Source organism: Pituophis catenifer, unplaced genomic scaffold (assembly GCF_029215685.1).
Source record: "Pituophis catenifer annectens isolate HBS135680 unplaced genomic scaffold, rPitCat1.0.hap2 SCAF_8, whole genome shotgun sequence".
In the NCBI taxonomy this organism is placed as follows: Eukaryota; Metazoa; Chordata; class Lepidosauria; order Squamata; family Colubridae; genus Pituophis; species Pituophis catenifer.
Genome location: NW_027256888.1, coordinates 63,569,675 through 63,585,512, shown reverse-complemented (window position 1 = coordinate 63,585,512; position 15,838 = coordinate 63,569,675). Strand labels below are relative to the sequence as shown.

General features: G+C 38.1%; 1 protein-coding gene across 1 annotated transcript; it reads right to left on the bottom strand.

Annotated features, from left to right (window-relative positions):
* Positions 1-513: 513 nt before the first annotated feature.
* LAMTOR3 (late endosomal/lysosomal adaptor, MAPK and MTOR activator 3) lies at positions 514-10,394 on the bottom strand. The gene is made up of 7 exons (XM_070948572.1): positions 10,354-10,394; positions 7,090-7,129; positions 6,612-6,646; positions 4,784-4,842; positions 3,672-3,805; positions 2,625-2,688; positions 514-2,052 (listed from the first exon to the last, which is right to left on the bottom strand). Exons 2-7 carry the CDS (start codon positions 7,096-7,098, stop codon positions 1,979-1,981), a joined length of 375 nt encoding a protein of 124 aa, XP_070804673.1. The 5' UTR covers positions 7,099-7,129; positions 10,354-10,394; the 3' UTR covers positions 514-1,978.
* Positions 10,395-15,838: the final 5,444 nt, after the last annotated feature.

The window sequence follows — 15,838 nt, the reverse complement described above, 5'->3', positions numbered from 1 at the left end:
TCAGTATACATTTTCTGCAAATATTCAGCATACTTAAGCATAAAGTCATGGAGAGCATACCTCCTTTGCTAGATCATAAAAAGCCTGCAGAATCAAATCATAAGTCTGCCTAGCATTTTATTACCTCCAGTTGTCAGCTAATGTCTTTGGAAGGATGAAATAAAATTTTCAGTTAATGTATGCATTGACATATTGTGATGTTCTATGCCACTAACTCAAACCTATTCAATATAATTTTAGAGGCCAGACAGCTTGGGTTTAAAATAAAGTGGCGCAACAAGAAATATAACACCATACGTATTAGGAAACAAATTGGCATTCATGTAGAATTACTATTTAATTAATTTCCATTAATTGCTATTTAGAATTAATACTGTTTAAGTGTTCCAAAATATATACAACCAAGTATGGTTCTCACTTTTGTTAACATTTTCTTGTATTTTTTAATCTTGTAAAACACGTTTTCTCATATGTTTTATTATTTAATATTTTTATGTTTACCAATAGGAACATTTCAAAATGTTACACTGTTGTCAGAATTTGTAAGAACAAGTGAATGAAGGATCGCATAAATATGTATTGGGAACAATTGTATCATATTTTATATTTTTATTATAAAATTTCTAATAAACCAGGAACAAAAAGAAAATACAATTTTAGCTGTGCAGTGGATAAGACAATCGTGATAATACAAACACTTTCAAGATTTACATAACTAATCTTCCTTAAATGATATTTCCACTACTGGATTTTGGGGAAAAAAAAGTACTTGTATACTCTCTTGGTTCAATGTTTCTCAAATGCAACAACTTCCAAATCATAAAATGTAAGAATGGATCTTGCACATTAGCTACTTGTTCTCAATCTTGGCAATCTCCAGGTGTGTACATTTCAAATTCTGGATTTCTCAGCAATGGCCACCTGGCTAGGGAATTCTGGGAGCTGAAGTTTACACATCTGAAAGCTGCCATGATTGATAAACAATGCTCTGCTCTAGACTCCACTATATGCCTGATCTGTTCTTCACTTGAAGCCGATTTGTTAAGAGTGCAGTCGTATATGTAGCTGGTAATGTCCTGTCAAAGTAGCTTTCTTTCATGTATAGAATATTCCTTTTTATATATTATGATTCTTATACTTTCCAACTTTCAAAATTCTTTCTCTCATTTAAAAAATACTCCGAGTTAGATTTCCCTGCCTTTTTTTTCTCCAAGGCAACAACACTATATAAATCATCATACTGAGATTAAAGACAGCAATAATGTTGCTTTGCAATAGCTATCTCTGTGATAATGATCAGACTAGACTATACACCTTGCCTGTTTCTTTTATTCAGATTTGCTTAGGAACATACAAAGCCAGATAAGTCAGCAAAGTACCATAATTACATGTATTCAAAACATCAGTTTTACAAAGAATACAGAAAGAGGAATGCACTGATTAATTTGAACTGCAAAAACAGCTAGCATGTAGCTACTTGTTTACAAATAGCTACTTGAAGTTTAAAATTCTGTTATCTAAACAAAGAACCATTGATTGCATATCAGTATTAACGTAAGTTTTCCCCATAATAATGTTCTTCTAAGCATAAAGGAAGATTTGACTGTAAAATGTATGTTTGCACTAGTCCCCATTTATCTAGACAGAGGCAACATATTGCTGGTAGAGTGAAAAAGTTGTGGATGGCATATTATACACAAAAAGTATTTTTTTTTCTACTATCAAATATGTGCTAGCATGAAGTTAACTCCATGGGAGTTGTTATGCTCACTAATACACCCAGCAACCTAAGATATACAGGAAAAGCTACAGCCCATTTATTCCAATCTTATCTTATATTTCAGTCCAGTAGAGTTTTTAACATATAATAAGAGAAAGTGACGCTTTCTCCAAGACATTCATTATACCGTGTGAAATTGACTGAATCTTTCCCTGTTTCATAGTAAAGACTTGCTGTGCTCTGGATATAAATACTGAGTTAAGAGACTTCCACCACTTGCCACAGCTCTTCAAACAAAGGGGCCAGCTCTTTTTCCAGGCTTACAATCAGACCTATGTAAAGATAGGCAAAGAAGATGAGATATAAAGATTAACTTTTGTCTCTCAAGCAGGAATGAAAGCAAGATTAAAATTCCATCTTAATCTATTGTTTTAGAAGGGCAATCTCATAGCTTACACTATGCTGGCTCAGGAACTCTGGGAGTTGAAGCCCACAGGTTGTATAGGGTCCATAGTTGCCCACCTGGCCCAAGATTTTATATCGAGGCACTACTGAATCCATAACTGGCACAAGTGGGAATTACTTCACTTTCATAGTGTTAGGAAGAACTTATTACTTGGGTGAGGAGCGGTATCACTGCTAGCGCGACATTGATTTCCTTTTCTATTGGAGGAAAATTGAAATGTTTGGTTCTGACACCAATGTTGACCAAGGATAATCTGTGAAAGCTTTGGTATAAGGCTTTCAACGTAGGTCTAGCTTTTACTCCTTACGACAGGAACGACTAATTTCAAAATTCTTTGCAAAAATTGGATATAGCTTAAAAAATGGACACAGACCGTATCCTTTAAATCTAAGTACTGAAATGCTGAATACACAGGGTTTTTCAATTTTGAAAATGTACCTGTATTGGCGTTGCTGCTGGCAATAAAACTCACTACCAAAGGAAGTTTATTGAACTGAACCACCTACAAGAAAAGAAATACAACTTCAACATTCAATGTAAGTGTTTTTGTTATGGTCGGTTTACCTGTTTGGGTTGTATATACTGCTAGCTGGCAGATTAGCCATTAGCCATTCTCTATTCCTACCCTTAAAGTGCTAATGCTGTCTTTTGCATATATTCATAGGTACACAGGTCACACCTAAATCTAAAACCAGCTAGTCCTCGCTTAGTGACAATGGCACTGAAAAAAGTGACTTATGAGCATTTTTCATATTTATGATAGTTGCAGAATCGTGATTTACGTGATTACGTGATTTACATTCAGATGCTTGACAACTGACTCACATTTATGAAGGCTGCAATGTCCCAAGGTCATATGATCACCTTTTGCAACCTTCTGACAAGTGAAGTCAACGGGAAACCAGATTCACTTAACAACCTTGTTACTAATTTGATAACTGCAGTGATTCACTTACCAAATCTGGGAAGAAAAGTCGCAAAAGGGGGCAAAACTCAGTTAACAAATTTTTCACTTAGCAACATAAATTTTGGGATCAATTGTGGTCGTAAATTGAGAACTACCTGTACATGAAACTTCACAATACTCCGTTTCAAAACAACATTCTGGTTTCAGAATCTTTTATACTGGCTGGGTTAATATATTCCGATAAGCTGCATACCTGTACAATACAATACTTTGTTAAACAAACTATTGAATCCAGATTCACCTAGCACACAAAACCCAGGTTGACTTAATCCCTTAGTGACCTAGGTTCGTACATCATGAACTCCCACATGATGGGTGTTCCATCATGTGGGAGTTCCATGAACTCATACAACATTAAACTCCCAAACTGTTTAAATTATAGGCGCTGATAGATTTCGAACAGACTTTTCTGTGGCACCCAAACTGATCCAGTTCAAAACTTTTTTTGCAGCATTTTTACACTTATTTACCTGCTAGCATTCTCACTAACAAGCAATCTTTGTTGGCTAATTTCTTACCTGGTAAGTGTTGTAGTAACAGATTATGCTTTTGTTTTTAGAAAGCCCAAGTTTGCTGCCTTGATCTGTAGCAAGTGCAAATGTTGACAGGAAACCAGGACGAAGAGCATGCTCAGGGGCGTTATCGTTGGCAACTAGAAAAAGAAGTCATTTTGTAATTGTTCACAGAATAAGCAGGAATGCAAACTATCATCTTCCTGGGCAACAGTATAAACTCCTGAGTCCTCGACATCCAGACAAGATCTAGCGAGTTTTAAAAGCAGTACTGGCTGTCAAAAAGCATAGGCCAGTTTTCTCTAACTTGGGCACCCCTCCGGGTGTGCAGATTCAGCATGACTTATGAAAAATGGTCCACTCATTTGGAGAAAGTTTGGGAAACAGGAATGGCTCTTCCATGAATATGGAACACCTGTGACCACAGCAAGGAAGAGCAAAGAGTACTGTGGCTCTTGCATCAGTATGTTTCAAAAACCGACCCGCTCCAGTCCTCTCTGAAATGCTATTAATTAAAATCCTCAATATATAATCAACCAGTACATTTTAAACTTACAAATCAAAAGTAATTGGAAAATCTGACAAACCTCTTCCTCTTTTTAGAAGAGGTTTTGTAGGTAAGTTTGGTGTACAGCTTAGCTTTTATTACGAGTTGCTTTCACTCATCCCTCGTAGAACATGAGATAAGGAGCCCACATTTTCACTCAAACTCAAAGCACCCACAAAAAAAGTTGGCATATGATTTCCTCAAAGTCAGAGTTTCCATAAGTCACATTAAGGAAGTGCATCATGGCTGATGAACTGGCATTACGCTTCCTGCTGACCAACAACTATGTTAAAGGCCAACAAGAATGCAGTAACCAAATTATGATTAATGCAGATGCATGCTTGCTAGCTTATACAGTACTGAAAAAAATCCAGTTTGGGATCAGGCTGAAATTGCATACTAAAACTTAGATATAAGATGTACGATATAAGATGAAACATCTTCCTTTTGTCACCTCAGTTTTGGTTGTTGTTCAATGTTGTTCTTCAGCAGACAGTTCAATACCGAGCATGCAGCAATCAATTTGCAAAGGGATAATTCACCATTTTATCACTCTTTGATTATTCCTTACCCTTAATTACTGGTACACCATCTCTGTCTGATACTACAATAGCATGAAGTCCTTCAACACTAAAAAAAAATAAACGGAGATTGTTTAGTCATCTGTCTCGAAAGACAGTAAGCCATCTGAGTTTGCTGCCTCCTTGCTTTTTACTTTTAATTAGTTAATAAACATAGCAATTTAAAACTTAATATGTTTATAAAATAATTTGATTTTTTAAACAAAATTTTGGGTTCCTTATGTTGTAGCTAAGGTGATTTCCCATTTTATCATCACAAAAATTAACCTAGAGGTAGATTAGAATGAGTGTGTGTGATTGGCAAATCTCAATCGAATTAGATTTTTGGGTATATGAAAACTTGATTCTTATTTTCCTGGTCGCAGTACAATATCTGAATATCTTGAGATGAGCTCACATGAAATAAGTTTCTGATAATCACACAGTTTTCTCAGCAGTAAACATTATTTTGTAAACATTATTTGAGGATTTTTATTCCTAAAAAATGGTTGGAAGGTGCTTGCTTATTATAGGTGTAACTCTGAAGCTAAACAGATTTTAGGTCTTTGAGTTAGCCTGGGAAAGCCATAAATTCTAACCAGAATGCAAGGGAAGAAAAGAGGTTTGAAATACAGTTTCTTCATTCTGTTTATATTATCAACACTTTTGAAGCCATGTAATATATGCAAGTTATGTTTATTAAACAGATGCTGGCAACCAAAGAATTCCATACAGGTAGTTCTTGACTTGCAACCACAATTGGGAGCAGAATTTCCATTGCTAAAGCAAGGTGGTTATTAAGTGAGTTGCGCCCTATTTTACAACCTTTTTTTGCAACAGTTAAGTGAATCACTGCAGCTGTTAAGCAAATCTGGCTTCTTCCACTGAATTTGCTTTTTGGAAACTGCCTGGGAAGGTTGCAAATGGTGATCATCTGAGCCTGGGATGCTGCAACCATCATAAATACATGCCAGTTGCCAAGTGCCCAAACTTTGGTCATGTGGCTCTGGAGACACTGCGATGGTTGTACATGTGAGCAAAATCACTTTTTTTCAATACCGTGGTCACTTTGAATGATAACTCAATGAATGGTTGTACACTGAGGACTAGCTGTTCTGTATTTTGTGACCACAGAAAGTTGTCTTTATACTGAGGCAGTGCCTTGGTTGACCTTGCTCACCACTATCAACACTGATTTCCAGGGTTTCAGTTTAGAGGTTTTTCTAGGAAAACCAAGAATGGAATCTTGGAATGTTTGCAAGCACAGCATGTGCTCTTTCACAAATTACCACTCTCAATAAGCAGGAAAAATAAATCTCCACTAGGAAATGGGTGATCTGTATTTCTGCTCTTATCCTCCTCAGTAAGGCTGTGATGGAAAGGGATGGGTTAGAAAAAAAAAGCTCTCCTACATATTGAGCCCATCAGATTGCAGTTTGTAATTTGGGGCTGTCCAAAAAAAAAGCTTTAAGAGTGGCCATTACCATTCTTCCCTCTCCAGCACAAACACCCCTAATTTGCCATTCAAAAAGTAATTCAAACTCCTCTGACAGATAAGATACTTCTTATGCTATTTATTTGGCTTTATGATCAGGGATTGCCCTGAAGCAGTTACATATTTGACCAAAGGATTAGAGCAGCTAGATGGACCTACATCTGGATACCTGATATATTCCTTGGTAAAACTAATGTCATCCTGCAATAATATTCAACTAGTGGCAACAGAAAAGAATGGGAAGAATTGCAAGACCATTTCAAGAGATTTTTGAAATTACTCAGAGCATTTTACACTGATAAGTTTACATGCTTATATGGTATAAAAAATAATAAGTATTTTACCTTGGTAGTTTTTTATACAGGAACCTTTTCAAATCCTAGAGTGAAACAAAGCAAATAGTTTTTTTAGCCACTTATATTATCTTTAAGAGATCATACTCCTTAATGTTTGAATTAAACTAGATTTTTGGAGAAACAATGCTTTGTTGTCATTAGAAAGTATGATATTTCTTTAGGAATTGGCAGTAATTCCTACATACTGCCAGGATCATAAGCTTAATCATTATAAGCAAATAAGTAAACAGTACTCGACCTTCTCATCCCAAGCTTCTTGGCCACATTTTCGAGTGCATTTGTACTATTGAGCTGCCATATGGGCAGATTGTTCCTCATATCCGAACCAATTACTCATGAATTACTAATTCAATATAGGTTATAGCCTAGAATAAGCAAAGTAAATATTCCATAAACATTAGAAATTGTTCAATATGTAACTTGTTACAAAACAGTTTCCAATCATTAAAAGGATATTCATACTTACATCAGCCATGATACTCAAAAAACTATGACTTGGCAGCCCACTGAAAAGCCAAAATGATATATGTTTAGAAAAGATAACCTGTTCACCTTTAAGGTGATATCAGACTCTTTGCTGTTTCTATTGCAAGCAAAACATAGCTACTGGGGCTGCACAATGATCTGGATTCAAAGGTAAAAAATGGTTTGGGAGGGTAGATGGCCCATTGAGATGCTTTTTTATTGTTTTGCCTAAGTTTATCCTTGTCAGGCTTGTAAACAATTACCCTTTGTTAATTTTTTTCATTTTTTAAATATGCTGTAAAACGTGTGGGCATGCATAATTGTTAATACTACCTTAATTCAAACACACCTTTTTCTGGGATCCACTGTACAAGCTCATGTGGAGGTATAATAAAATTAAATACACATACCAATATATTTAAGTATGATCCTTTATGGAGCTAATAGACAGGATTATATTTGTATACTTAATGCCTATATTTGACCCCAGGCTGGAGACAGTTAAAATAAACCAAACAATTGTCTTTCTAGGCAGGAGAAACTAAAAGGTGACTCCAAAATAAATAATATTGTTTATTGTACATGTCAATATCCAGAAGGCTACTACAAGTGTGCAACTTAACAGGGGAGTCAATTTAATGACTTATCAATCTATTCCAGAAGAAGGGTTGAGTGTAATTGTATTGGTTCTTATATCTTTCTGTGTCAAATGTATTTGACCAAATATATATAATCTATCAATATAGAAGTGTTGCACTTGGGACCCTCTCTCACTCTGTCTGCACAATCTATTTCCAAATTCCATTTGCACTCTAGCTCCCTGTAAGCACATTCTATCTTCAAATACTTTGGTTTCTAATTTGAGTGGGTGGTTTTTCCACAACATTCAGGAAAATATGTATTGCCCACAGATGCAAAGTACATGCCCTCACAGTCCAACTTTTTTTTCCCTTTGAATTTGGAGAACCCTACAGATAACAGCAAACATCAACCCAATTACGAAGCACAGAGAGACGTCAGTGACCATGTCCACAGGGATCACTTCCATGATCATGCAAACGGAATAACTTTTCCAGTGGTGATGCACAGCTGTGAAACAATATTTCTGAGTTCTGGATTTGGAAAAGTCAAACCTATGGTGAATTCAAAGACCAGTTAATTTTGAAATAAATAAAAGAGTACTGAATAGGTGGTTATTATCACTTGGCCAATTTTCTCTGGGCTCTACATTGGATCTTTTGCCAAAAGATCTATGAGTGAGCTGCTGATACAGTTCTACAGAGGAATTATTGAGTCTGTCATCTGCACCTCTATAACTGTCTGGTTTGGTTCTGCAACCCAACAAGACAGACACAGACTTCAGAGGATAATTAGAACTGCAGAAAAAGCAATTACTACCAACCTGCCTTCCATTGAGGACCTGTGTACTGCACGAGTCAAAATGAGGGCTGTGAAAATATTTACAGACCCCCTCCCATCCTGGACATAAACTGTTTCAACTCCTACTCTCAAAACGATGCTATAGAGCAGCGGTCACCAACTGGTGGTCCGTGAGAAAATTTTGGTGGTCCGCAGAAGACCACCACAGAAAATTTTTTATTATGTAAAAGTTATTGAATTTTTTATATTGCACTAAATCAGGGATCCTCAAACTATGGCCCCTGGGCTGGATACGTGCAATGAACGTTTGTGTTGCTGCAGAGAGTCTCCCCCTTTGGGGTCTTTTTGTGTGGGTGAGAGGGGGGCAGAAATTCTGACTTGGGAGTTTGCTTCAGCCTCCTGGTGCGGGGCTTTGGGTGAAGGCTGGAGAGAAGTGCCTCTGGTGGCAAGGAGTCGGAGGGCCTTGTTCCAGTGGGACTGCATCACGGCCTGGAACTGGTTGACCATCTCAGCCCACTGAGCCTCCAGGCGCTGGTACCTGGCCTTCACTCGCGCAGGTCTTCCCTCTGCTTGGAAAGCCTATGTTCCTAGTCCTCAGGGAGGTGCTTCTGCTGAGCCTCCTTCTCAGTCAGATCCAATTTGAACTGAGCCAGCTGTTTTGCCAACTCTTTCTTGTGGTCGCTGTTTAGCTCCAACAACTGCTCCCTGTTGGGGCCCTAAGGAGCCTGGACGGGCAGGCGAGGAGTGGCTGGGACGGGGAGTGGCTGGCGAGGTGCCCCTCGATGTGAGTGACATCAAGTTGGCCATGCCCACCCAGTCACATGACCACCTAGCCACGCCCACCCAGCCAGTCATTAGGCAGATCATATTAGTGGTCCAGGAGATTTAAAATTATGACTTTAGTGGTCCCTGAGGTCCAAAAGGTTGGGGACCCCTGCTATAGAGCACTGCACACCAGAACAACTAGACTTAAGAATAGTTTTTTCCCGAATGCCATCACTCTGCTAAACAAATAATCCCCTCAACACTGTCAAACTATTTACTAAGTCTGCACTATTATTAATCTTCTCATCATTCCTATCACCCATCTCCTCCCACTTATGACTGTATGACTGTAACCTTGTTGCTGGTATCCTTAAGATTTATATTGACTGTTTCCCTATTACTATCATTAAGTGTTGTACCTTATGATTCTTGACAAATGTATCTTTTCTTTTATGTACACTGTATGTGCGTATGCACCAAGACAAATTCCTTCTGTGTCCAATCACACTCCCTCCCTCCCTCCCTCCCTCCCTCCCTCCAATACTCGAGCTCTGAAATCCATCTATCCATCTATCTAATACTCGAGCTCCGAAAAAACAACAGTGTTAGACCTGGTTAGTGTTTGGATGAGAGACCAACAGGTAAGGCCAGGTTTGCCCATAGCCTGGCAAGTAGGAAAAAAAAAAAGATACCAAAAAACAATCCCAACCAGTTCCGTATCATTGCAAAGGAAAACTGCATAGATACAGGGGGGAGAAAAGGGAAGTAAAAAAACCCCAAACAAATAAGGCGGATGCACAGAATGATAAAAGACCATCGGAATATCTTGGGGAGGAGCAACGAGGTTTTCGGGGCGATGAAGAGGCCGGGCATTTACCGGCTCCGATCCAGAAGCCCCTTAACTACTCTTGTCCTCACGAGAAAGCCGGAAAAAGGGGGGGGGGGCAGAAGGAGGTTCTCATCCCCCTAAATCTGGAGAGGATCAGGTGTCCTAATAACGAAATTAAGCACGTGAGAAGGACAAGACGAGATGACACTCCCCGCCGCCTTCTTCGGGCATTCAGAATAACAGCAACCGCTTCCTCTCCTTCCCTCCCTCCCTCCCCCCCCCCATACGAACCTCCACTCTCTTCCAGCATTGAACGCTTTCACCGACCGACCTTATCCTGCGCCCGAGTCGTTTTCCGGGTTCCCCGTCGTCACGTGACCTTCGACTACGCCCGTCTCTCTCACGTGAGACTCATCACATCCGGTCAGGCGCCTCTCCCCCGCCCCCGAGGTTGCTAGAGATACTAAAAAAGGGGTGGGGTCTTGAGACAGCGCGAGATAGACGCGTTCCGTCCCTCACGTGACTGCTTGTCAGTGGCGGCTTCGGACATTTGCCAGAGTCCGCGTATAAAGCAGAGGTCTTCAAACTTGGCCGCTTTAAAGACTTGTGGACTTCAACTCCCAGAATTCTCCAGCCAGCATAGCTGGAGCATAGCTGGCTGGAGAATTCTGGGAGTTGAAGTCCACAAGTCTTTAAAGCGGCCATGTTTGAAGACCTCTGGCGTAAGGCGACGTTGCTAGAGATGCTTAAAAGGGCGGGAGAGCGTAAGAGGAGTTCGAGTGGGTTGGGGGGGATGGGGAATCGGACGAATTTGCCAGAAGCCAACTCGCTGCGGCAAACTCACCCACGGGTAACTTGGCGCAGGGACAGCTGGCCACGGCTCAGTCGCCGCGAGGCAACTCGTTGTGGGGCAATTTAACAATTCTATTTAATTTTTTTTTTATTTGATTTATATGCCGCCCTTCTCAGGAGACTCAGGGCGGCTTACAATGCGTTAAGCAATAGCCTTCATACTTTTGTATATTTATACAAAGTCATCTTATTTTATTGATTGATTGATTGACTGATTGATTGATTGAATTTCTATACCACCCTTCTCCCGAAGGACTCAGGGCGGTGAACAGATTAAGATTTCATATACATATAATATATGTGTGTATATATATATATGTATATATATATGTAGGTCTTTGGTTATTCGGGTCTTCTCGCACGTAAAATTGGAAGTGTCTTGGCGACGTTTCGACGAAGTCTCATTCGTCATCTTCAGGCTGGTGTTCTCGGCTTCGTGCTTCCAGGAGCAATGTGAGATCGCAGCTGTCTCTTCCTTTTAACTGCTAGTGGGGGTGTGAGCACGAAGCCGAGAACACCAGCCTGAAGATGTATATATATACAGTAAATAATAAATTGAGTCAACTTGGTGTATCTGCTAAGACCTTGGCATAGAATTTAGATGTTTATGCTAGCCCTGCTTGTTGAAACAGAAAGGTCTTCAGGGCACTTTGGAAAGTGCGAAGATCTGGGATTATTCGTATTCCAGGGGGTATTTTGTTTCAAAGAGTAGGTGCCCCCACAGAGAAGGCTCTCTCCCTTGGAACTACTAGATGACATTGTTTTAATGATGGTACTATGAGTAGGCCTACTCTGTGAGAGCGTATTGGTTGGTGGGAGGTTATCGGTTGCAGCAGGTGGTCTCGTAAGTATTGTCCCCACAATCCGGGTCCTTAATTTAAAATCAATAAAAAAAATTTTTTTATTTTTTTGCCATTCACATTTCATTCTGTCCCTCCTTTTTGCATCCTTCCTTTAAGGATTCTCTTCCACCATTTCTTTGATGTGAATAGAATAGAATAGAATAGAATAGAATAGAATAGAATAGAATAGAATAGAATAGAATAGAATAATAGAATAGAATAATAGAATAGAATTATTTATTGACCAAGTGTGATTGGACACACAAGGAATTTGTCTTTGGTGCATATGCTCTCAGTGTACATAAAAAGAAAAGATACATTCCTCAAGAATCATAAGGTACAACACTTAATGATAGTCTTAGGGAATAAATAAACAATCAAATCATATTAGGAAACAGTGAATATAAATTGTAAGGATACCAGCAACAAGGTTACAGTCATACAGTCATAAGTGGAAGGACGTGGGTGATGGGAACGATGAGAAGATTAATAGTAATGCAAACTTAGTGAATAGTTTGACAGTGTTGAGGGAATTATTTGTTTAGCAAAGTGATGGCGTTTGGGAAAAAAACTGTTCTTGTACCTAGTTGTCTTGGTGTGCAGTGTTCTAGAGTGTCGTTTTGAGGGTAGGAGTTGAAACAATTTATATCCAGGATGCAAGGGGTCTGTAAATATTTTCACTTAATTTCATTTAATGTAACTCTTGTCCTGCAGCGAATTGGCCGTGGCAAGCTGTCATAGACCCATGGGGATGATGGAAACAACCAAAAGATTAACATATGAACAGTCAACTTAGCTGGGTAGCGTAGAACACTTTAGCTTAACCTGCCCCCATAAAGATATGTGGAGTTCAACTCCCGACACAAAGGATCCTAGGTAAACAGTGTCTTAAGGGGAATTTTAGACAAAACAAACCTTTTCAGTGGGTCATCGATCTTCCCGGCTCCCAACTTAATTTTCACTCTGTTCTAAGTAGCTCCGATACAGATAGTCCTCGACTTACAACAGTTTAGTGACCATAGTCAATAGTCCTCGACTTACAACAGTTTAGTGACCATTTGAAGTGACAACAGCAATGAAAAATGTGACTTAGGACCAGTTTTCACACTTGTGACCATTGCAGCATCTCCTTGGTCATGTGATTTCCCTTTGGATGCTTGACAATTGGTTCATATTTATGACAATTGCAGTGTCCTGGGGGGGGGTTCATGTGATCCCCTTTTGTGACCTTCTGACAAGCAAAGTAATGGGGAAGCCAGATTCACTTAACCAGCCCTCTCAGTAATTTAACAATTGCAGTGATTCACTTAACAAATGTGACAAAACTCACTTAGCAAATTTCTCACTTAGCAACATAAATTCTGGGCTCAATTGTTGTAAGTCAAGGACTACCTGTATTTCCATTTTAAGATAGCATGGTGGGCAGAAATGCTACTGGTGGCTCAAAGTTTGGAGGAATATTTTTCCTAAGTCATTTTTTAACTTGGAACTCTGTTTTGTTGTGAGAAACAGGGCTTTCTCCACTGTAATGAATTGCATAGATATTCAATAAAGATTTCAAAAAATTTGCGAACGTCATCTGAAATTGGGGAGAAAAGGGAAGCCAGCGTTCTGTAGTTTGAGATGCTTCAGAAGAGACCAGGACTCCATTGCATAATGAGCCAAAGGCCTCTAAATAGGACAGACTGCTTGAAAGCATTTTGCTATGAAGAGAATCCTATGTCCACATAATTATATTGAATATCAATGAAAACTGTAACATAATTACATGTATATAATCTGATTTTTCCCCACTCATTTTGTATTTACACAAATACAAAAGGGTTCCAGGTTCAGTTCCAAATTTTTTATTTGCATGGAAACAAAAATGATCCTACTGGAGGCGAGATTTGGATATGCTGTCTCTTATTGGTTCAAGTTTCTATTTTCTATTGGCTCTTTCTATTCACTCCTAGAAAAAGCCAAAGCCAAGATTTGCAATAAAATAAAATAAAATAAAATAAAAAATTGCCATTGACTTGAGCACTATAGACAACTTACAAGAATGGGTTCCTTCCTGAAAATCTTTTTAACCTGCAAACTATCTCTTCAATCTGGTTTGTTCAATGCACTGCAGAGCCTTCTTTTTGGCCCACTTTAATGTTCTACCTTTGGTAGTATTGGATAGGAATTCTCATGAAATTTAATGAAATCCATAGACCGCAACAAACCTGAGACCTTAGTCCATGTATTTCTTCAATGCCCCTTTAAAAACTTACTTGGTGGTATACCTTTACTACCTCCTATTAGAGATCAAGCTTTCAATGAAGAAATGGTTTGTCTTTCAGGCTAGAAACCTGCTATTATGAAGAGTTGCTTAGTAATAATCCTGTCACACAAAAAGTCATTTTATTCTTCTTTCCAAATTTTACTTTGTTATATTTTGTTCTTTCTTTGTCCTCTGTGCAGACCAAGTAAGGCTGCAGAAACATATTCACACTCAACATATAATCATTTTTCTCTTCTTCCTTTTAAATTTAAGATTGGGAGAATCTTTGGAATATATCATGGAAACCAAGACTAGCGGCTGCACAGGAGAAAAGTGCAATTGGTATTCTGTTGATCAAATTTTCTTCTGTAAATGCAATAAACTGTCTTTATAGTATAGTAGGACTAACTCAAATATAAACTGAGAATACTTTAAAAATATCTGATTTCTTTAATCCCATTAGATAAAAGGAATCTGATTAGAAGAATGACTTGTTTGCCCAACAGATTAAACTCTATTTGACAAACATGCTTATATTGACATAGCATGCCAAAACAAACCATATTAACTTGATGGCTTAATTTAAGGCTTACAGTTTTGGTTTAAGCATTATGAATTGTAAATTCTGATTTAGGATTTAAGAGAATTTTACAAACAGTGTCTCTGTGCTGTTGCTTCCATGTACTGTGCTAGTATCTGAATGTGTTCAGGCGAATAATTAGATACAGTCTATTCACACTGAAAATAGTTTTATTTTGATATAAGTCTGATATTAGGTACATTACAAATTAAAATTTTATTTTTTTTATTCCTAACCATAAATGTACAGATAAGTAAAATAAGATTTCTTTTGAAAGATGCCATTCTAAATTTTAAAGGATTTTTGTTGCTGGGCATCTTTGATAGATTTTTAAAGCTTGATTTGAAAACATTATCAGGTCTTCCAAGAATTAACACTGAAATCCATTTAGATTTTTAAAGCAGACAACACAGGTCAAACAAATTCTAAATGTATTTACTTGAAAATTTATTTATACTCATGAAGCACCCCTGCCAACTGAAACTTGCATATTTAAACAAGTTTTATAAAACCTTATGAACAAACTGCAGATTGTCAGATTGTTATGTGAAATGTTAGCAAATAGTTAAGAAATGTCTGTTGGTAAGTCATCTCTATTATTTCACTTTATTCAAATGGAAAAATAAGTATAGCTTTTAGAAAAAAGCAAATCTACAACAGGTTTAATTAACAGTAGATTCTGTAAGAACTACTAGAGGGTGAAATCCGAAGTTTCATGAGCAAAGGTTTGCTCATATGATCAAACTGTTTTCTTCCTGTGTTATATGAATATCTCCTTCAGAAAATTTGTCTAGAGCAGATTTTGAGAGAAATTTAGGAGGAAAAGAGAATTGACTTTCTCTTAGTTCTGATTGTTCTTCATCCAGAATGTCCTCCCATATACATACATAGACATTTGAACATATCTGAAAAACCTGAACTAGCACTAAAATTGGCTAATTACATGTTATGAAGCCAGATAGAGGTTCTTATTGCAAACTATCATTATGAGCATATTTATTGATGAATTTGCACATCTTTGCACCAAGCAATCCACCATTAAGGCAGTTTCTCTTTTTCTACTTTCTCTTTGCAAGTGATCAATAATTTTTTGCTCATGTCTCCTTATATGATATCATGTCTCCTCAAGGCTCCGCCTTGAATCTTTGGAGAAAGGTGGCACAGAAGTTGAACAAATAAATATGCATTATGTGGGAGCAAAGACATGAGCCAAGACAGTTTCATTGCAGTGAAGGTTCAGACCTCACCTCTCAG

What these genes read in the sequence shown, in the direction of transcription:
- LAMTOR3 (XM_070948572.1), bottom strand. An exon ending in CTGTATAAAAAACTACCAAG is followed by an intron (nt 4,843 to 6,611) that starts GTAAAATACTTA and finishes ATTTTTTTTTAG; the next exon opens with TGTTGAAGGACTTCATGCTA. An exon ending in TGGTGTACCAGTAATTAAGG is followed by an intron (nt 3,806 to 4,783) that starts GTAAGGAATAAT and finishes TTCTTTTTCTAG; the next exon opens with TTGCCAACGATAACGCCCCT.